The sequence below is a fragment of the Schistocerca americana genome, chromosome 4 (genome assembly GCF_021461395.2).
Source record: "Schistocerca americana isolate TAMUIC-IGC-003095 chromosome 4, iqSchAmer2.1, whole genome shotgun sequence".
In the NCBI taxonomy this organism is placed as follows: Eukaryota; Metazoa; Arthropoda; class Insecta; order Orthoptera; family Acrididae; genus Schistocerca; species Schistocerca americana.
In genome coordinates this window covers 589,169,504-589,189,799 of record NC_060122.1, presented here as the reverse complement: position 1 = coordinate 589,189,799, position 20,296 = coordinate 589,169,504, and the positions used below count along the sequence as shown (strand labels likewise).

Genomic DNA, 20,296 nt, shown 5'->3' with positions numbered 1-20,296 from the left:
AATGCTTCAGGATAAAGACTGATAAGGAGATGAAGGGGGATGTAAGCCATTAACATATCATCATAAATTTACAATCAGAGGGTTTGGACACAGATTCAGATAGCGGTGGTGATGGTATTATGATGCAGACATTGAAACAAAGTAAAGTAGTAGTATTTATTAATTTTAAAAATTCGTGATTTAAAAAATGTGTTTGTCAACATACCAATTGCATGCATAGTATATGAGAACTTCATAGCCTTTATTGATTAGGAATTTGTATCATATGAACTATACAGACTATAATGTTCAAAATATTGCCCAAGGAGTAGTTAAGCATTTACCTGCATGTTGTACGCTCTATAAACTTGCGAGAATGCTGCTAGATAAATTCGTCAAAAGCTCTAGTCTTTCCACAGTAACCCCTGTCATTTTCAAGGTATGAATGTAAAAAGCCTTAAAATGTGTTAAAATGACCTGTTGAGATATTGATGGTTTTTGATGTTATTGGTCAGCATTCCCTCGGGATACTGATCATTTTTATGATAGTCTTTTACATTAGTTTTTCCTGCCAGCAATTCTTTTTTACATACAGTGATTACACTTAATTACAGTCAAACACACCCACACACATGCCTTAAACACATTTTTAAAAATTATATGGAGTAGAAGCAACTGTCAAGCAAATATAATGATTTCAGTTTGTTCTTGAACTTAATGTTGTTGTGTATTTCTATTTTCCTTATAATACTGTCTAAATCACAATAAATGACAATTACTGCAGGCAGTTTCAATGACCTTGTCATTAGACAACTGTCATTTTGAGAAAAATTGTACCTGACATCTTAAGAAAGCTGTGTCAGCTGTTCTCAATTTCAAGTGGCCTACAACTGTGGAACAGTGGGCACTATGTCATCAAGACATGAAGTAAGATTTCTCTCATGATAATTGATCAAAAGCGTTTTCAAAATTTATTATTCTCCTCATAGATTGGAACATATCATATGATGTACCATAGGCAAATGAAACTGACGACGACTACACTGCAATCAACTGAATGAACAATAAAGTAGTTTTGGCTGCCTGATCTACAAGGACGACATCGAACTTTTATGAGTGTCATTTTGCCTGTGATAATATAGGAACGTGTGATTGTGTGGTTTTTTTATTTACAACGAGGAGTGACATTTTAAGAATGATTAGCAGTTGCATAATGACACAAGAAGCAATTTTAAATCTTGTGATAAAAGTAGAAATACTCAATAAAACAAAATTATTTGAAAAACGAATTGTAATATCAGGGTGTATACATGAACAAGGAAAAAAAGTTCCCGGATTTCCCAGTTGAAAATACTCTTTTCCAAGTTAAGTGACAGTATACTTTTCCTCAGCACTGTAAAACTTATCAATCCGTAGAATGTTTATGGGTTTCTACACAGACATAGAATTTGCCGGCACTTTAGAAAATGAAACCCAGGGGGGAAATAAACACGTTTTGGAACGATCTTTGATGTTCAGCAACATGTATGCTGCATTTTTTCGTGTTACGGAGTTACAAATTCTAATTCCACGAAACACTGCATGTTACTTTCCGAAGCAATGAAATCGAGATTGCGATGCACTTTTGTGAGCCAGTCATAGCTCATGTCACGTGATCTCGCCAGCTGATGACAGCATAGCACACGTGATGTAGTTAACCAATAGCAAGATCACTCTTAAGTAGTGCAAACACACAAAAAAAAAAATTGATGGTGTAAATTAATAGACATAGTGTTGCTACAAGAAAAACAAAGCTTTCACAAATAATATTTGTCTTGAAGAATATAAGCTACAAGAGAAGCTAAGCTTCCACATATGATACTGATCTTTTTGCGCGTGTTACACTTTAAGAAACATCACACAATGCGCCAGTAAAATTTCTAATAATGACGTAAATGTCTGATTTTCTGGGCTCGAAATTCTTCTAGATGGTTGTCCTCAAACGGTTGGTTTTGAATGAGAGTCTAACGCCCTGTGCTCTAAGAAATTCATCGTACATTCTCGCACATAGTTCATTTTGCGTAAAAGGAAATGTACTTTGAAAGTAACACTTTTCAAACCATCATTCGCAATATTTTCCCGTGACCTGCTAGAAATTGGTTAGTTGCAGCAGTTGCCAGAGAGCACCAGATAACAGGCGTCACTGCACCTGCACAGCTACGTTGATGCAAGAAGCCCGCATGTTCGTAAGTGTAAAACATTAAAAGATCTTGCATTATGTCATAAAAGAAACAAGACATTAAAGGATACTTCAAGAGCATCGGAATTTCATGAACTATACTAAAATGCATAATTCGGCTTAAAGTGCACAATCCTATGTCCAGATTCGGATGTAAATTTTCTTGAGTGCCAGTACCCTATTATTTCATGTTTGGTTCATTATTATGGCATAATGCCATACGAGCTAGAAGGTGGAAAATGTGCACTTGAAATGCAGCGAACAGTTGAAACTAGCCAACAGTGCGGAATTAAACGCTTCGTTTCAAATAAATTGACTGCATCAGCACAAAAGAGGGGGGGGGGGGGGGGTCATGGTCAGCTGGAATACTGAACTAAGTCAGGCAGGGTTCAGTATTGGTTTTAAACTGAGTCTAGTTGGTAGGGCTGGTGGTGAAAAAGTGTTTGGTAGGGTTGATGGTGAAACAGTATTTCCACAGTAGGAGCAAGAGAAGGAGAGAAGGTCTTTAAGAAGTCTAGCATGACTGAATTTTGGAATGGAACAAACAGTAAGGTTTCTGTAAAGGACTGATACTGTAGTGATTCGAGAATTTCTGTGTAAGTTCTAGAACCACTCAGCCTTCTACCATCTCAAACACACGATATTCTAGATACGAGTGTGAGATGGTAAAATCCTACCTACTGCACGTCACATGTCTGTGTGTGCAGGTTTAAAATCAGTTGCAGTAAGATGGTAGACGCGGCGGTCGAACAGCACCTACAAGTACCTGTTGGACAATCCATTCGGTGTGTAAGTGCATGTGTAAGGAAGAACAATGGACTTTATAAGCAACTCTGTGTGTATTGTGTCACTGACTATTGTTATGTGAAACAAGAACAACTGAAAAAAGTTCTCTTATAGACTCTTAATCCAGCCTTGGTAGAGGCAAGACCTATTTTATGATTCATGTGAAGTAGAGTCATGGTTATTAAGCCAGATCTTTTATAAATGTAATTAAATTTGTTTCTGGTGTTGTACAGAGCAAGTGACTTATTGGAAGTCATGTATGTATGTGGAAAGTAAGAATTTTATTCTGTATGGAGTTCAAATATGCCGTTGGTTAATGAAATGTAACGTTCGCATTACTACTTATTTCACAAGTAGAGAGAGAGGCTTAAATATTCCCATACCTAGCATCATTCTATGGAAACGTAGTCAAGAGAGTTTCCCAGCAGCCAGCTAGAAAACAAAGAAGATCCACTGCAAATCTCAAGTAAGTCACCTCATATAAATGAAGTGGGAAGCTTGTACATCTACTTCACACTTTCAAACACCATCAAAAACGTTACAACATGGCGACCTGTGTGAAAGGACCCGAGAAAATGGGAATTTTAAGTCAAAAACTAGAAAATAAGTTGTTACGTATTGCCCTAGCAACCAAACATAACATGACAAGGGATTTACTCTGAGACATTGGAATATGTTCAAGTATTCAACGAAGCCAAATTTGAATGAAAAATGGTGAAAGACATGGAAAATTCACAACTATAAAACAGCAAGAAAGATGTCAACACATTTGTCTAAGAAGAAATATGCGTAGAAACTTCACCCAAGAAGATCCAGTGTGGTGAGTATACAGCTCTCACACACATCATGAGGACACAGACAAGGAAACCAACCTACATCCAAAGCTGCCAACACCAGGTGCTGTTCACCGGTGCTGACCTGCCTCTACATCTGCTCACCTACGCAATGAGACTTCTACGCCGGGTGAGCGTGAAACTAAACTTCATTACTTAAGTGCAAAATGGTACATACTGTTGAGTGAACTTTTATTGTGTAATTATAGTATTTAAACTTAGTTTTAAATGCTTACTAGGGCTAAAGCATATAAAAGCATGGACAATATACAACAAATTGAGGATACTCAAGAACCAGCTATGGCTGTGAAAGTGAGCAAAGAAGTGCCAGACTGAGTTGAGTTGACAAATTTAATTAAAGTTCAGAGTCTGCAATCAAATGCTCAGAATGAGATTCTATGGAAATAATTACGCTTGGTAAATTCTCAATTAAGTACCCAGAGTGAAGCTTTAAATGTCCAGAGTGTTAAGTAAAACACGTTAGATTCATAATTAAATACCCAGACTGAAACTCTTAACAGTCAAGTGACAAATCTAGGTTTGCTAAATGCCAAAATCGGCTCACAAAGCAAAGAATTTGGTAATCTATGGGACTGCATGGGTGCACTTAAGACTGAATTTGATGCGTTAAATAGTAGAGTAGAGAATTTAAAAATAGATTTAAAGAATGAATCAACTAATTGCTTGACCATTCATGTAAATCAAATGTTTACTGATCCCTGTCTGAAACAGAATGACAATTTCCAAGATTTATCAGAAAGGTTAGAATTTAACATTGAGAACAGAAGTAATAATGTGGAACCTGAACTTAATGAAAAGTTAGGATCCTTTGAAAATGTGTGCGATGTTAAGTTTAATGCTGTAAAGCAGGGATTGAATGCTTTGAAAGCGAGTGTAGATAATAATAATGAATTAATACCGATTATTCAATTGCAAATTACAGGTGTCTGTAAATGAGTAGATAATGTAGAAAGAAATTTCAAAGAGAAGATAGTGAACTCTGATATCATAAATGTAAGTAGTTTGGAGGAACAAGTTGAAGAAATTATAGATCCAAAAGTTATTGAGAGCATAACCTCCGGAAACGTATCGCCTATTCTGTCTTGTGAACTTAGTGATACCACGAAGGGTATAGACGACTTGTGGAGAGAATTCAAGCTTATTCAAGACAAAGTAGATGAAAGGGTAACTTCACCTAATGTGGTATTAACTAGTGAAGCTGTGACTGATTTACAATGGGGAGCTAATTCATGGTTATCTAGACAATTCTCTAAATTTAAGCCAGGTAGAGATGTGCATGCAATCCATTCCTTAAAAAGGTTTAACCGAGCATTACCAAAAAATTGGGAAGATTCTAAGAAGATCAAATTTGCTATGGGGTACCTTCTACGGGAAACCCTCAGAATGGGGTACAGTAAATATTGAGAATTTTTCCTCTTGGGGAGGACTTTCAAAAGAAATTTAAAGAAAATTACTGGTCTGCCAGTGCACAAGAAAAGTTAATATCAGATCCCTGGGACCCGGGCGGAGTCATCTATCCCCCAGGGACATTAACATTCTGAGTTAATGGATGGAGTGACAACTGTCAGATCCCAAGTTGTTTTTAGTGTTTTTTCCAAATAGTTTCTTGCACCAAATTCCTTTAAAATCTTAAACTATTCTGTCATCTATCCCCCAGGGACGTTAACATTCTGAGTTAATGGGCGGAGTGATGACCGTTGGTTCCCAAGTTGTTTTCTGTGTTTCTTCCAAAATAGTATTCTTGCACTGAGTTCCTTTAAAGTCTAAAACTATCCTATAATCTTATTGCTTAAAAAACTGAATATGACTATAAAATAGAGAACAACTTAAGAAAATCACTGAAAAGAAGTGATATCTAGACAAAATAAACTAAATAGAGTATTATATTTGTGGAAAATATAATAAGATGTGACTAGCCAAACTATTGTTATACCGTAGTGTACAGCTTTTCTATTTTGCACAGAGTATTTTATACCTTTAATGAGAAGTGATATAGATGGGAGGGTTTGTATAAATTTTGAAAGGCGTGGGTATTGTAGATTAAGCATGATTTACAAGAACAGATAAATCATGCCTAACACAAAACACACAGCACACCTTTCAAACAACCCTCACAAACAAGTGTGCCTGATTCTTCATCATTTGCCATTTCCCATAGGGTTGCTAGCATTTCTTTTGGGGACCTCGACAGTGAAGGTGAGACAAGTCCGTTCTGTAGGAGACAATTTAACACCAAACCTCCTCCGGCATCTCACTCAAGTACCTGAGAGGTAGGAATCAAAAATGTTCAAATGTGTGTGAAATCTTATGGGACTTCAGTACCTAAGCTTACACACTACTTAACCTAAACTATCCTAAGGACAAACACACACACCCATGCCCGTTGGAGGACTCGAACCTCCGCTGGGACCAGCCGCACAGTCCATGACTGCAGCACCTTAGACCGCTCGGCAAATCCCACGCGACAGGTAGGAATCCTGGGGAAGGGGGGTGGGAAGGGTTTCCTGTCTTTGGGGCTATCTTCTTCCTCTTCTTCGATCCTAGCATCCACATCTATTTTTTCCTTACTTACTTATCATTTGAGGACCCATCTATTTTTTCCCTCTTTCCATATTCATAAACTTCTTTCGCTGAAGTTCTTCCTTATTTCCATAGTTTCTAATAACCTACATCTTATATTTAGATAACAAGGCTGAAGAATCAGACTACATGAACACACATCTGCATATACACAAGTATACACTTAGACAAAAACATACAATTACAGAAAAGAAAGCCTGTCACAATGTGAGAATCGCCAAGTGTTCTAGTGGAAAATATGAGTACATTTAGAAATACGCACACATTCATAGGAAGTTATGATGGTTCTACATCGAGAGAAGGTTAATCATGATGATCAATGAGAAATGTCAGTAGAATAAATACTGTAATGAATTGAAGGATAGTGAGACATGAATAGTATATGTTGACATAGTATCTATTGAAAGTATAGAAGTTGATAAGTAGAGGAGGACTCTGGGGAGTAAATGATGTATTAAAGAATAAATGTGAAGCTTAAGACAGATTTACATCTTTATCAGAAAATACTTAATTATGTTATCCATAGAAATTTATATTAGGGTAATGAACGGTGAGGCCTACTCAGAAATGATAAGGGGGGTGTACCCAGAATTCACTAAGGGCAGGCGTACCTACGTGGAGATAGGATGACCTGTGGCCTAAAAAATAGAGATGTTTTACTAGGGGCATACCTACCAGAATGGAAAGAGGAAGTGCTTTCATAAGGTCAACCCACAAGTAAGGAATAGGTGCTGATCCTAGGAGAAGGGGTCAGTATCGTGACAAAAGTCACAGATTTTATAGGAATTATTCTGGAAAGTATAAATTCTATGAACAACTAGCGTTATTATGTTCTGTAGAAATAAATGAGTGTCAAAAGAACACTTTTGTTTTGTGCAGAGTTCCTCCAAGCTACAACTAATGAAAATAGTACATTCTAGAAAAAAGGTAGTACAAAAAGATAAGAATAGCAAATAGATTACTCATGTGTCATAAACACCTGAAGTTTTTTATTGAAAAAGAAAATAAAGAAAAGAAGTCCTCATAATTCCTAAATATTAATAAAGCTGACTATAACCTCAAGTGTATGCTCATGTCAAATGAAAAATTGTTCAAGAAAGGACAAATAATTGTTACTGAAAGAAGAGATATGTATATAAACATATGTAAAAAATGTATATTGTTAAGATATGAAACGTTATTATAAGTGATATTACTTGCATAATGATTCATCTACATCTACATCTACATTTATACTCCACAAGCCACCCAACGGTGTGTGGCGGATGGCACTTTATGTGCCACTGTCATTACCTCCCTTTCGTGTTCCAGTCGTGTATGGTTCGCGGAAAGGACGACTGTCTGAAAGCCTCCGTGCGCGCTCTAATCTCTCTAATTTTACATTCGTGATCTCCTCGGGAGGTATAAGTAGGGGGAAGCCATATATTCGATACCTCATCCAGAAACGCACCCTCTCGAAACCTGGCGAGCAAGCTACACCGCAATGCAGAGCGCCTCTCTTGCAGAGTCTGCCACTTGAGTTTATTAAACATCTCCATAACGCTATCACAGTTACCAAATAACCCTGTGACGAAACGCGCCGCTCTTCTTTGGATCTTCTCTATCTCCTCCGTCAAACCGATCTGGTACGGATCCCACACTGATGAGCAATACTCAAGTATAGGTCGAACGAGTGTTTTGTAAGCCACCTCCTTTGTTGATGGACTACATTTTCTAAGCACTCTCCCAATGAATCTCAACCTGTTACCCGCCTTACCAACAATTAATTTTATATGATCATTCCACTTCAAATCGTTCCGCACGCATACTCCCAGATATTTTACAGAAGTAACTGCTACCAGTGTTTGTTCCGCTATCATATAATCATACAATAAAGGATCCTTCTTTCTATGTATTCGCAATACATTACATTTGTCTATGTTAAGGGTCAGTTGCCACTCCCTGCACCAAGTGCCTATCCGCTGCAGATCTTCCTGCATTTCGCTACAATTTTCTAATGCTGCAACTTCTCTGTATACTACAGCATCATCCGCGAAAAGCCGCATGGAACTTCCGACATAAAATATCATGTGTTAGGTCTGAGGGGGCGGGGGGGGGGGGGGGGATATGTAGTGATTCGAGAATTTCTGTGTAAATTCTAGAACCACTCAGCCTTCTACCATCTCAAACACACAATATTCTAGATACGAATGTGGGGTGGTAAAATCCTGCCTCCTCCGCGTCACATGTCTGTGTGTGCAGGTTTAAAATCAGTTGCGGGAAGAAGGTAGACACAGCAGTTGAACAGTACCGACAAGTATCTTTAGGACAATCTATAGATGTGTTAGTGCGTGTGTAAGGAAGAACCACGGAGTTTATATGCAACTCTGTGTGTATTGTGTCACTGACTATTGTTATGTGAAACAAGAACAATTGAAAAAAGTACTCTTATAGGCTCTTAATCCAGCCTAGGTAGAGGCAAGACCTATTTTATGATTCTTGTGAAGTAGAGTCATGGTTATTAAGCCAGCTCTATCATAAATGTAATTAAATTTGTTTCTGACATTGTACAGAGCAAGTGACTTACTGGAAGTCATATATGTATGTGGAAAGTAAGAATTTTATTCTGTATGGAGTTCAAATATACCGTTGGTTAACGAAATGTAAAGTTCACATTACTACTTATTTCACAAGTAGAGAGAGAGGCTTAAATATTCCCGTACCTGGCATCACTTTATGGAGATGAAGTCAAGAGAGTTTTCCAGCATCCAGCAAAGAAGATCGGCTGTGAATTTCAAGTAAGTCACCTCATATAAAAAAAAGTGGGCAGTTTGTATGTCTACTTCACACTTTAAATCACCGTCAAAAACGTGAGAATACTTCTACGGGACTGCGGCTTTTAGTGGAAAGATAATGACTGTGTCTTGGATCTGTTTAATTTCAAGATTCTGTATAGTGTTGGATGGGATTTCTGAGGGTGTAGTAAATTTAGTAGATCTGTGAGACAGAGATTTTCAGCTATGAGGAAATGTGCAGTGGGTTTTGGAGGATCTTGTAAAGGCCATGGATAATGGTAGTCCAAGGTGGGAATAGGAAATTAATAGGTTGGAGAGCTTTTTGAGGAGGCACTGTGCACACTACTCTAGTTCCTGGAGAGCAAGAATTTCAATCTTGGAGATGGGATGCAGGAATTTGGGATTGAAGAGCAGAAGAATTTTATGGATGGAGAGGAGATATTGCAACGAGGTCTGCACATGATTTATACGGATTTTCAGGACTCTGTTTGTGAGGACTAGGCACTGACAGAATTTGAACAGATAGAGGTCATTTTGGAACTAGAGGTTGCAACCAGAGATGGTTAATTTGATTGTCAAGACATTTGGGGAAATCCGTAAGCTAGGCAACTAAGTAGGAACAGTATGTAGGACTAAGCTATGGCTAGAGATAGAGAAACTTTTCAGTATTGGCGCAGATGGAAGGAGCAAGGATCCATAATAGAGGATGAAAAATGAACAAAAATAATTGGGGAAAATCCAAAAAAGGACAGAGCTCATGAGGCATTCCTAGACCTTCAAATTGATTACACTTCTTCCCTCATGGTCACAAATTTTTGATTGTTACTTCCCGTGCCTTCATGCACCACATGAATTTTTAAACCCCACACATTTCCCCCCCCCCCCCCCCCCCCCCTCCCTCTCCCTCTCCATTGGCGGCACTAAGCGTTGGCGACATCAGCGACTGCTGATGGCCTCGCACCTTTGGGGGTCTCATAAAAAGCTGTTGGAACCGTTAAAATTTTAGCTACTTAGTTGTCTTCCCGTACTGATGTAGTAATATTTAACTAGGCTCATCTGGCAACATTATGACAGGTAAGGCCCATTACAAGATGCATCCAAAGTGTACACCTATACAGCAGCACACCAAGTGTACATGTTTGGGACTGCAGACTGGTTCTGGTAGGCCTATTACATTACACAATTCACGCAGGATATAACTGTCATGAATCAGCATTTGAAAAATTGATCAGTATTATAAAATACTTAGCTTTACACAATCTGGCATTTAGAAATCATTGAGAATCCATCAACCGAAATGACAGCAGAAACATTGGAAATTTTATAGACTTATTTAAATTGTTATCCAAATATGATCGAACAGTAAAAGAGTACTTCCAACATATTAACAAAAATCATATTTATCAGCATTATCTGAGCCATGACACACAAAATGAATTAATTAAATTAATGTCCAAATCTGTTATCAACAAAATTATAAACAGAGTCAAACAAGCAAAATATTATGCCTTCACGCTCGATTGTACCAGGGATTCGAGCCATAGGGAACAAATGTCAATAATAATAAGATTTTGCAGTTTCTCAACTGGAGAAATAGAGGGACATTTCATTGGGTTTATTGCCAGCAGAGAAACAATGGGAGGGTATTTAACAAATGGCATTGTAAAGGAACTAGAACATAATGGTCTAGATTTGCAAAACTGCCAAAGGATGGGGATATGATAAAGGTACCAGTATGGTTGGCATTCAAAGAGATCAAAAACTGTCAAGGACAGGGATATGATAATGGTACCAATATGGTTGGCAATAATACAGGTGCTAAAACTAGAATAGTCAATATTTATCCACGAGCTTTGTTCACGCCATGCAGATGCTACTGTTGGAATTTGCTTTTGCCAGGTGCTACTAACTCTTCTACAAATGCTAAAACATTTTTTGGCTTGATCAATAAAGTTTAAGTGCTTTTTAAAAAAATCAAGCAGGTGTTGGGATCTTATAAAAACTAAACTGCAGTTGACATCGAAACCAGTGTCTGAAACACAATGGGAAAGTAGAATCGGAGCTGTAAAAGGAATATTTTTGCGATTTTATGATGTCATTGACAGTTTGAGTGACCTGAAATATAGAACTGATGATTCCAAAACTCTTAGCGACTTTGAAGCAGTCTTGAAGGAAATGTTAACTTTTGAGTTTATTGTTGCAAGACATGTGTGGTATGAGATTTTACTACGTGTCAACAATGTAAGCAAACTATGGCAATGCTATTGATACCTTACACCCATTTCGTGAGTGGATTCAAGAAGTCTGTGCAGAAGCTCAATTGTTTGTAGAAAAAAAGTAGTTATGAAATTGAGCCTCAGTTAAAAAAAAAACAAGAGCACAGAAAAAAATTAATATTCAGTTATGAACAATTTTATGAACCTATACAATCTGCTGAAATGAAGTACAGAGATAACTTTTTTAACATTATGATAGACACTACAATATTCGACACCAAACATCGATTCAAAGCACTCAATGAATATTTTGAACAATTTGGTTTTATTTACGATATGAATTATTTGAAATCTTTATCTAAGGACAAACTTCGCAAACATTGTAATGATTTAGACACAATATTCAAGAAGGCAAAAATAGTGACATATAGCCTTTCAAATTTTATGAGGAACTCCAACTTTTAAAATCCAAACTACAGGACTCAAGCAAAGACACAAAACAACTTAATCAGTACATATTAAAAAATAATTTGGAAAAAGTACATCCAAATCTTTACATAACAATCAGAATAATGCTCACAGTTCTGGTCAGTACAATTTATGCTGAGAGAAGTTTCTCAAAGTTAAAATTGATTAAGAAATATTTAAGAAGCACAATGTGCCAACAAAGACTATCTGCATTGTCAGCACTATCAACTGAAACAGAAATAGCGATTGGTATTATCTATGATATGTAATCTTAAAAAAAATTCAGTGAGGCAAAAAGCCAGAAATTTCAGTTATTTTAATGTGTGTTTAACATAATTTTTGTCATTGCAATAATCTTTTTACATTATGAGAATATTTTTTTTATAATTATCATTAGTGTATAATTCAACTCATTTAATTTAACATTTGCTTTCTCTCGCAAAATTGATTCATCACCAATGTTCAGTTTTTGCCTATCACCACCACTGCCCCCCCCCCCCCTCCTCTCTCTCTCTCTCTCTCTCTCTCTCTCTCTCTCTCTCTCTCTCTCTCTGCCTGCCCCCCTCTCTTCACATATAGCCCCCACCATCCAGAGCATCCCATTGTTATCCTCTTTTTATTTATTTTGCTCTTTGTTCTTACTGTGTTTTCATGTCGATTTTAGTTCATTATTGTCCTGTACTACGGGCCCTACACCATCGGCTTTCACCTCTTTTCACCATACTTCAGTTGTCTCATTCTTTCTGTGATATTTCCCATGTATTTTTACAAGCTTTTCATTCTCTATTAAGGATCCTTGCTCCTTCTGCCTGCACCTACACAGAAAAGTTTCCCTATCCCTCTATCCCTAGCCAGAACCGAACCCTATGTACTCTTCCACCATTTTTGCCTAGCTAATGGAATGCCCCCCCCCCCCCCCCCCCCCCAACACCAAATGGTTTGACCATCAAATTCGTTGGTATGGAGAACAGAAAGTATTTTAAATGAAGAATCATTGACAGATATGGAAGTGAGTTCAGGCACATCCCCAGGTAAGTGTGATGGGACATTTGTTGTTAATGTTGTATATTAATAACATGGCAGACAATATCAATAGTATCAGCAGATATTTTGCAGATAATACAATCCTCTATAATGAATTTCTGTCTCAATGAAGCTGAACAATTGCTACTTACATATAGGAAGAAGACACTGCATCACAGACAGGCACAACGAAAAGACTGCTATACATTTAAGCTTTTGGCAAAAGGTCTTTTCCTAGAGTACACAACACACACATATTCACTCAAGCACAACTTGCACACACATGACCACTGTCTCTAGTCACTGAGGGTGGACACAGAGACAGTGGTCAGGTGTATGAGTTGTGCTTGTTTTCTACTTTAAAGGGAGACCTGTCAGCCAAAATCTTAAATATACAGCAGTCTTTTTGTTGTGCCTGTCTGCAGATCAATGTCTGCTCTATACAGTGAGTAGTAGTCAAACCTATTCATAATATTGTCATTATTCCATTCTGGATTTTCTGTTGTTTGATAAAGCTGAACAGGTTATCAGTACGATCTTGATAACACACTGTCCGACAATAAAAGTAAAGTGTCCAAAAGTGGAGGAGCAATTGAGATGAAACTTCATGAGTTAAGAAGATGTGTAACATTACTTCAGTGATAACAGACTTGAATTAAATTTACAAAGAACTTGGCATATGAGCCAATGGTTCCTCACACCATGACGTCAGGAATGACATCATTGTGCCTCTCAGGAAAATTGGAAGAATGTGGCCACCCTCCAGATGCCATCATATTTGTTGATGACGGTCACGCAGGTAGTGTGGAACCACAATTCATTGATGAACAAAATACAAAATATGACATCAGCAGTCCATGCTTCCCACCCATGGCATTTGTGCTGTGTTGTTAATGGCAGCCTCTGCATGAGATGGTTGTTCTCTGTACAGGATGGTAGTTCCCTAGTCTGATGCTGCTACTTTCCGACCAATGGTGCAGGATGTTGTAGAATGTTGTAGGGAGTCCATTACTTGTTCTTGGGTGGCAGGCACAGATGTGGAGATGTTATAATGTGCTTGGTGCACACTAACACAATCCTCCCTTGTGTTGGTCAGACTAGGTCAAGCAGAACGTTGACAATGAGTGAGTATACCTGCCCTCACATTCCCATGCAGTCCAACATCAGGGCTCTGTCACACCTGAATGCCCCACAAATCTTTATATTGCTTGATTCAACCAGCTTATCAAATAGAGAGCCCCAGTGAGGCCCCTTTTAACACTGATACAGATAACACTGTGTCACATGAGAATGTGGCATCTCCAATGTCCTCCACAATGATCACTCAACATCTGATGCTGATCACACTTCTTATATACTCTATCAGACCTGTAACAACACTAAATTTGAACAACACTAATGCACTCTAGTGGCCATACTACCTCTCAAAGAAAATTGCAGCTCTAATCATTTAAATATGTGCCACTGGTTTGTACATGTGCAGAGTTACATTGGCATTTCACCATGTCTTCTGGGTGCTTCACATCTTGTCAGGCAGTGCATTTAAAAATTACAAAATTTATTCACATGCTGCAATTAAGCATTGATGTCAACTATTTGTGATACATGAAAATTTGTACCAGACGAGGACTTGAACCTGGATTTCTCACATATCACGAGTAGTTGCCTTCACCACTTCAGCTATCTGAGCATGTCCCCTGGATTGATCCAAACATCCATTTGTTCTGAAGCACATCATATTGTGAAAATACAGGCACTGTATAAACACAATGATGTATTTCAGAATGTTGCAAATATTGGTAGCTTACTTAAAATGTTCTCAAATGTAAAATTGTGCACTGTAACAAAAGAAAAAATTGAATATCATATGATTACAGTAACAGTGATTTATAACTGAAATTAGTCAACCCTCGCAAACACTGGGGTGTTTTGAAATGTTTGTTTATAAAATGGAAGGACTAAATATTCTGAATTGTAAGTAATACAGATGGCATACTTCAGTTCATTGGTGGAATACTGGAGAAATGCAGTCAGTCTACAAAAGAGATTCTTACAAAACGCTCATGTGCCCCATCCTAGTGTAGTGATGAAATGTGCAAGACACATACCAAATAGGACTAATAAGGGATACTAAATATATACAAAGAAGGGCACCATGAATGATCAGAGGTTTGTTTTATTTGCAGGAGTGTTTTGTGGAAATACTGAGAAACTCTAAACAGAAGGTGCCGGAAGATGGACATAACTATTCTAAAAATGCCTACTTAAAACAATTTCAATCTTCTGTATTATGTTAGGAATTTTGGAATATACTTAAGCCCCTTACATATCTCCCTATAAGGACCATGAATACAAAATTATATTAATTAAACTGTCCAAATCAGCATCTAAGCAGTAGTTCTTCCTGTCCTACTTACATGAATGAAATGGAAAGAAATGCTAATATTCAGTACAATGGGAAGTATCTCCTGTCGTGCACTTCATGGAGGATTGCAGAGTAGGGACATAGATGTAGAAAAGAATTACAAGGACCAACTAGCTATGACCAGTGAACCCACTGATAATAAATAATTTAGGTTTACAGGTAATGGCTTCCCCAATATTTGCAGCATTGAGTCCTGTACAGGTGCACAAACAAGACTGAAAACTTAAAAACACACACACCTGTACAGCTACATTGTGCTAACTGAATAAACAATTCTGGGATTGCAGTTCTACTGATTGACAGGGTTGATGGGTTCTGCCAGGTGAAGTGGGAATGGAAGAAAGGAGGTGGGAAGTAGGAGGGAGGGCTGGCAAAGGGTAATTGACAGTTTGAAAGGAGGCAGCAGGTGTACAGGATAGCAGCGCAGGAGGGAGAAGGAAGAGGCAGCTCTGGTGCACAGGGTAGGAATGTGACACAAGAGCACTGGCACTGGTGCATTCATGCTGTGTATGATGACTCTGATGTGCAGGAATGGATTGGGAGGGGGTGACAGAATGAAGAAAGAGGATGTGGGTTGGGTGCAGGCTGACTAAATTTGGAGTCCTGGGACAGGATGGAGGCATGTGTGGAGCAGGAAGCTAGCGGAAATTAGGGCCATGAGAATGACAAGAAAGAAAGATGTGTTCCAAGGACAACAGCTACTTATGTAATTTAGAAAAGCTGGTGTTGGTGATAAGGCTCCAGATGGCCTGAGCTGTGAAGCATCCATTGAAATCAATGACATTGTGCTCAGCAACCTTTTCCAGCACTGGGTGGTCAATTCTGTTCTTGGCTGCAGTTTGGGGTTGCCATTCACTTGGGTGGACAATTGATCAGTGGTCATGTCCATATAGAAAGCTGTACAGAAACTGCAGCAGAACTGGCCCTGACTCTGATGGGATAGGATAAGCAAGTGACATGACCAGAAAAGGACGTTCAGCATGGTTTTGCAGATAGATCTTACACTATGGTTGTGACTTAATGATGGACCAGGATGTTGCATAGGTTGGGTGGGCAATGGAATTCCACTTTAGGAGGTTAGAGATGGATTGTGGGTAGGATGTTCCCATTTTCAGGCACAATGATAGTTTTTCCTAGCCCTGGCACAGGATATGCTTCAGTTGTTCCCATCTGAGATGATACTAGGTAATGAGATGAGTGCTCCTTTGCAACTGGTTCTTGGGGATGGTTGGAGGATTATGGGGTGTGAGGGTATGCAACGAGAAATCAATCTGCAGGTTTTTGGGGATATTGCCTACGTGTGGAAGTCCTAGTGACACATTCAGCATATTGTGCAAAGGAATTCTTATCTCTCCAAATTCACTGATAACAGGTGGCAAACTATATGGGTATATTTTTTTGGTGAAGGAATTGCAGCTGTCAAAATGCAGATACTGTTGATATGGACCGAAATATTGATGGAGCTACCTAGGAGGTGGAGGTTAACTTCCACAAAGGTACCACATTGAGATGATAGGGATCAGGTTACGTGAATGTGGTGAGAAGGTATTGAGGCTGTGGAGGAATGTAGTCTGGCCACTCATGGACAGTGCATCATCGAGCACTACACGTACGTGCCTGTGTGTCGCCTGCCTACCCCATGCACCTGCAGCCTCACTCCAAGCTATGAGCCAACCTTCCCCAACCTTTCCTCCAGCTCCTCACCCCTTTCTCCCTTCTCTCACTTCGTTCAATACAAACACTCTCCCAGTTAACCAACAGAACTGCAGTCACAGAATTATGTATTCTCTCTCTCTCTCTTTATCTTAAAAGGTAGCTAGTTTTCAACATTTTTATGTGCTTATCAATTATACAGTGTGTTGTTACCTCTACTTCTAAACTGTTTACATTTTGCCAGAACTTTCCACTGCTATAGAAACCCACTGATTGATAATTTATAGTTGAGAAAATTTTCAAATGCTGCAACAATTTTGTGTTGTATCTATCTAAATCTCACATGGCTGCAGTAACAGCACAAAATTAGGAATATTTTATTGAGAGTGATTGAAGTTGATGATGTTCTGTGACCAAGGGGATGTTCCGCAGGAGTGTAATTTGAAATGGGTTACCACTCGGGTGCATAAATAATTTGTAAACACATTAATAGCATCATTTTTTTAACGAGAAGTGAATCAAGAAAACTAATGAATATGGACAGAATTAGTTGCTATTTCTTGTCTTTAGGAGGTGAAATTTAAAGTGATGATATCAGGATAATGTGATCACTTTTATGAACGTCTATCAGCAGCCCTAACCACTTCACATCCTGAATGTAAATAATGGCCTGCAATTATGTCTTAATACATCCATAGCAAAATGTAAAATAAACAATTTCTGGCAAATAAAACCTAAGTAATTTCAGAGATAAGCCATGACCATCACTTTCCTATCCCACACAGTTCTTTTGACTGCATCACGCAAAGAGAAAGAACTGTAGTTACAGTAGAACATGTAAACAAAATGGAGTGACAATCAGCTGATCTTCAATATGACACTATAGCACAGAGTAAGTGCTCATATATGTTTGTGGTTGCAGTCATCCTCTTCACTGCTGTAAGCACCAGAAAGTCTGAATGAGTTCTCTTTGAGACATAATCAGAAGGGATGTCAATAAACGGATATTTAAAAAAAAAAATTGGAGAAGAGGAAATCTTCCATGGAAGCTCCTTGTGTGGAGATGTCTGGAAATTCTAAGTCACTTTCAAGAATAAAGAAGACACCTATTGGGTAATGTCTACAAAATATGGTGTAGTTACATCTTCAGTAAAGTCAGCTTACCTTTCTATATCTATTCTGAAAACAACTAAGATCCAAACAAATTGACAATTTATCATCTGGTCCATTAAAATTTGCTAACAGTTAATGAGGGCAACACAACAATAAATACCAACTCAGACAGTGGGGTCTATTATGAACTGTCATGTGCAACAGATAATACTAAATGCAGTACCCAAATAAAAAAAGGGAGTTTGACACTTCATAGTAGATAGAACTTGGCTGCCACTGCTCCACTCAGAAACTGCCCACCAATGATGCCAAGTCATATCATGCTTCTCCGCAATGCTCTCAGCAATGTCTTCTTTGTCAATCTGGAGAATATCATTCCTCATTAGAGCATTTGGAGATGAAAATGTTAAAAAGATCACTTATTTTCCCTATTTTCATCAAATACGGTCTTGTGGGAACATGTACTGGGGTTATGCGTTGTCGAGAACCAAAAAGTGTGTGTTGCACAGTGTGTGTAATTAAGGTAAAATGTGGTGTCCATTCTAGAGTCCCTTGTACATAATTAGCATACCAACAACTGCCACACAGTGCATTTACTGCCTTATGAAGTTTGTTGTCAACTATCAATCACAGTTCCAAAAGAACAGAAAGTGTCATAAACATAATGCTAGAAAGAGAAATGAGTTATAATGCCCATCACTCAGTAGTGGTGTGGCACAAAAAGGGGTGAGGCATTCAGCTGCGAAAAACTCTGACCACCTTCATAGAAATGTAAGAACATACGTAAAGAGAAATATCATAACTACTGATAGAGACACGTAATAGTACATACACTATACTAACTTTTAGAACTAATAACAGAATAAATAAATCTGACAAGTTAATAATTACCACATCAAAGGTTGATTCACATGCCCACTGCAGCCAAGCACATCCTGGAATATTACTCTCTTGCATGCCAGCAGGTGTACAGACAAATGCTGCCAAAAAATTTTGTTAAGTCATTAAATTAAAAGCATCAATAAAGGATCATACAAATACCAAACTGTTAAGTCAATACTACTTACCAGGCCACCAGGGAGAATTTAGTGTTCTTCCCCATACAATACTTCCTTCTGTCCTGTAACATACCAATGTTAGGACTCAGTCATTCAGTTTTCTTCATTGAATAATGCATAATAGTAATATTTATTTATTTTGCGCTTTTATTGGATGGCCTGTGTGAATCTAATGAATTATTATCCAAACATGAGAATATTACGAAGTAAAACAGCACCAATCAGCTTTAAATCATTAAATTGTTGGTACAGTCTCCCTGGCTAGGTTACACTGGTATGAATCTACACAACTGAAAAATAAATGTATCCAAAGACTGTTCAGCAATGGTTATGAGCACCATTCCATCTTCACAATGAAAATTTTAATTGTCATATGCAATGACAACTACAAGACTGTAACAACAGAAATTCAACAATGAAGAATTTTTATGTTAAAAATCAAACAATGGAAAATCCAGGATGGAATGTAACAATATTATGAGAAAGAAAGTTGCTACTCACCATATAGTGGAGATACTGAGTCGCAGATAGGCACAACAAAAAAGACTTTCACAATTAAAGCTTTCGGCCATTGGCCTTCATCAACAATAGACATACACACACACACACACACACACACACACACACACACACACACACACACACAACTGCAGTCTCAGGCAACTGGAACCACACTGCAAGCAGCAACACCAGTGCGTGATGGGAGTGGTGACTGGGTGGGGATAAGGAGGAGGCTGGGCTGGGGAGGGGGAGGATAGTATGGTGGGTGGTGGACAGTGAAGTCAAATAAAATATACCAACCTTTTCCTCCACCGACTCTGCACAGTTCCTGTCCCTTTACCACACGATGCCCTGCTTGTCACTATTGATATCCTTCCTAAAAACCCAGAATCCTAACGCTCTCACCTGGTTCAGATTCACAGATGACATCTTTGCTATCTGGATTGAATGTGAGGACAACCTCTGCACATTCCTCCAGAACCTCAACCACTTCTCCTCCATTTGCTTCACCTGGTCCTATTCAAGTCAACAAGTCGCCTTCCTAGATGTTGTCCTCCACCTCAAAGATGGCTAAGTCAGTACCTCCATCCATATAAAACCTACGAACCACCAGCAATACCTCCACTTCGACAGCTGCCATCCCTTCCA

General features: G+C 38.3%; 1 protein-coding gene across 1 annotated transcript; it reads left to right on the top strand.

Moving 5' to 3' along the window:
- Nucleotides 1-2,549: 2,549 nt before the first annotated feature.
- Nucleotides 2,550-17,579, top strand: LOC124613634. Its single transcript, XM_047142348.1, has 7 exons — nucleotides 2,550-2,663; nucleotides 10,599-10,834; nucleotides 11,174-11,432; nucleotides 11,522-11,818; nucleotides 11,887-12,124; nucleotides 13,414-13,463; nucleotides 17,547-17,579. The coding sequence occupies exons 1-7, from the start codon at nucleotides 2,550-2,552 to the stop codon at nucleotides 17,577-17,579; spliced, it is 1,227 nt and encodes a 408-aa protein (XP_046998304.1).
- The last annotated feature ends 2,717 nt before the right edge of the window (nucleotides 17,580-20,296 follow it).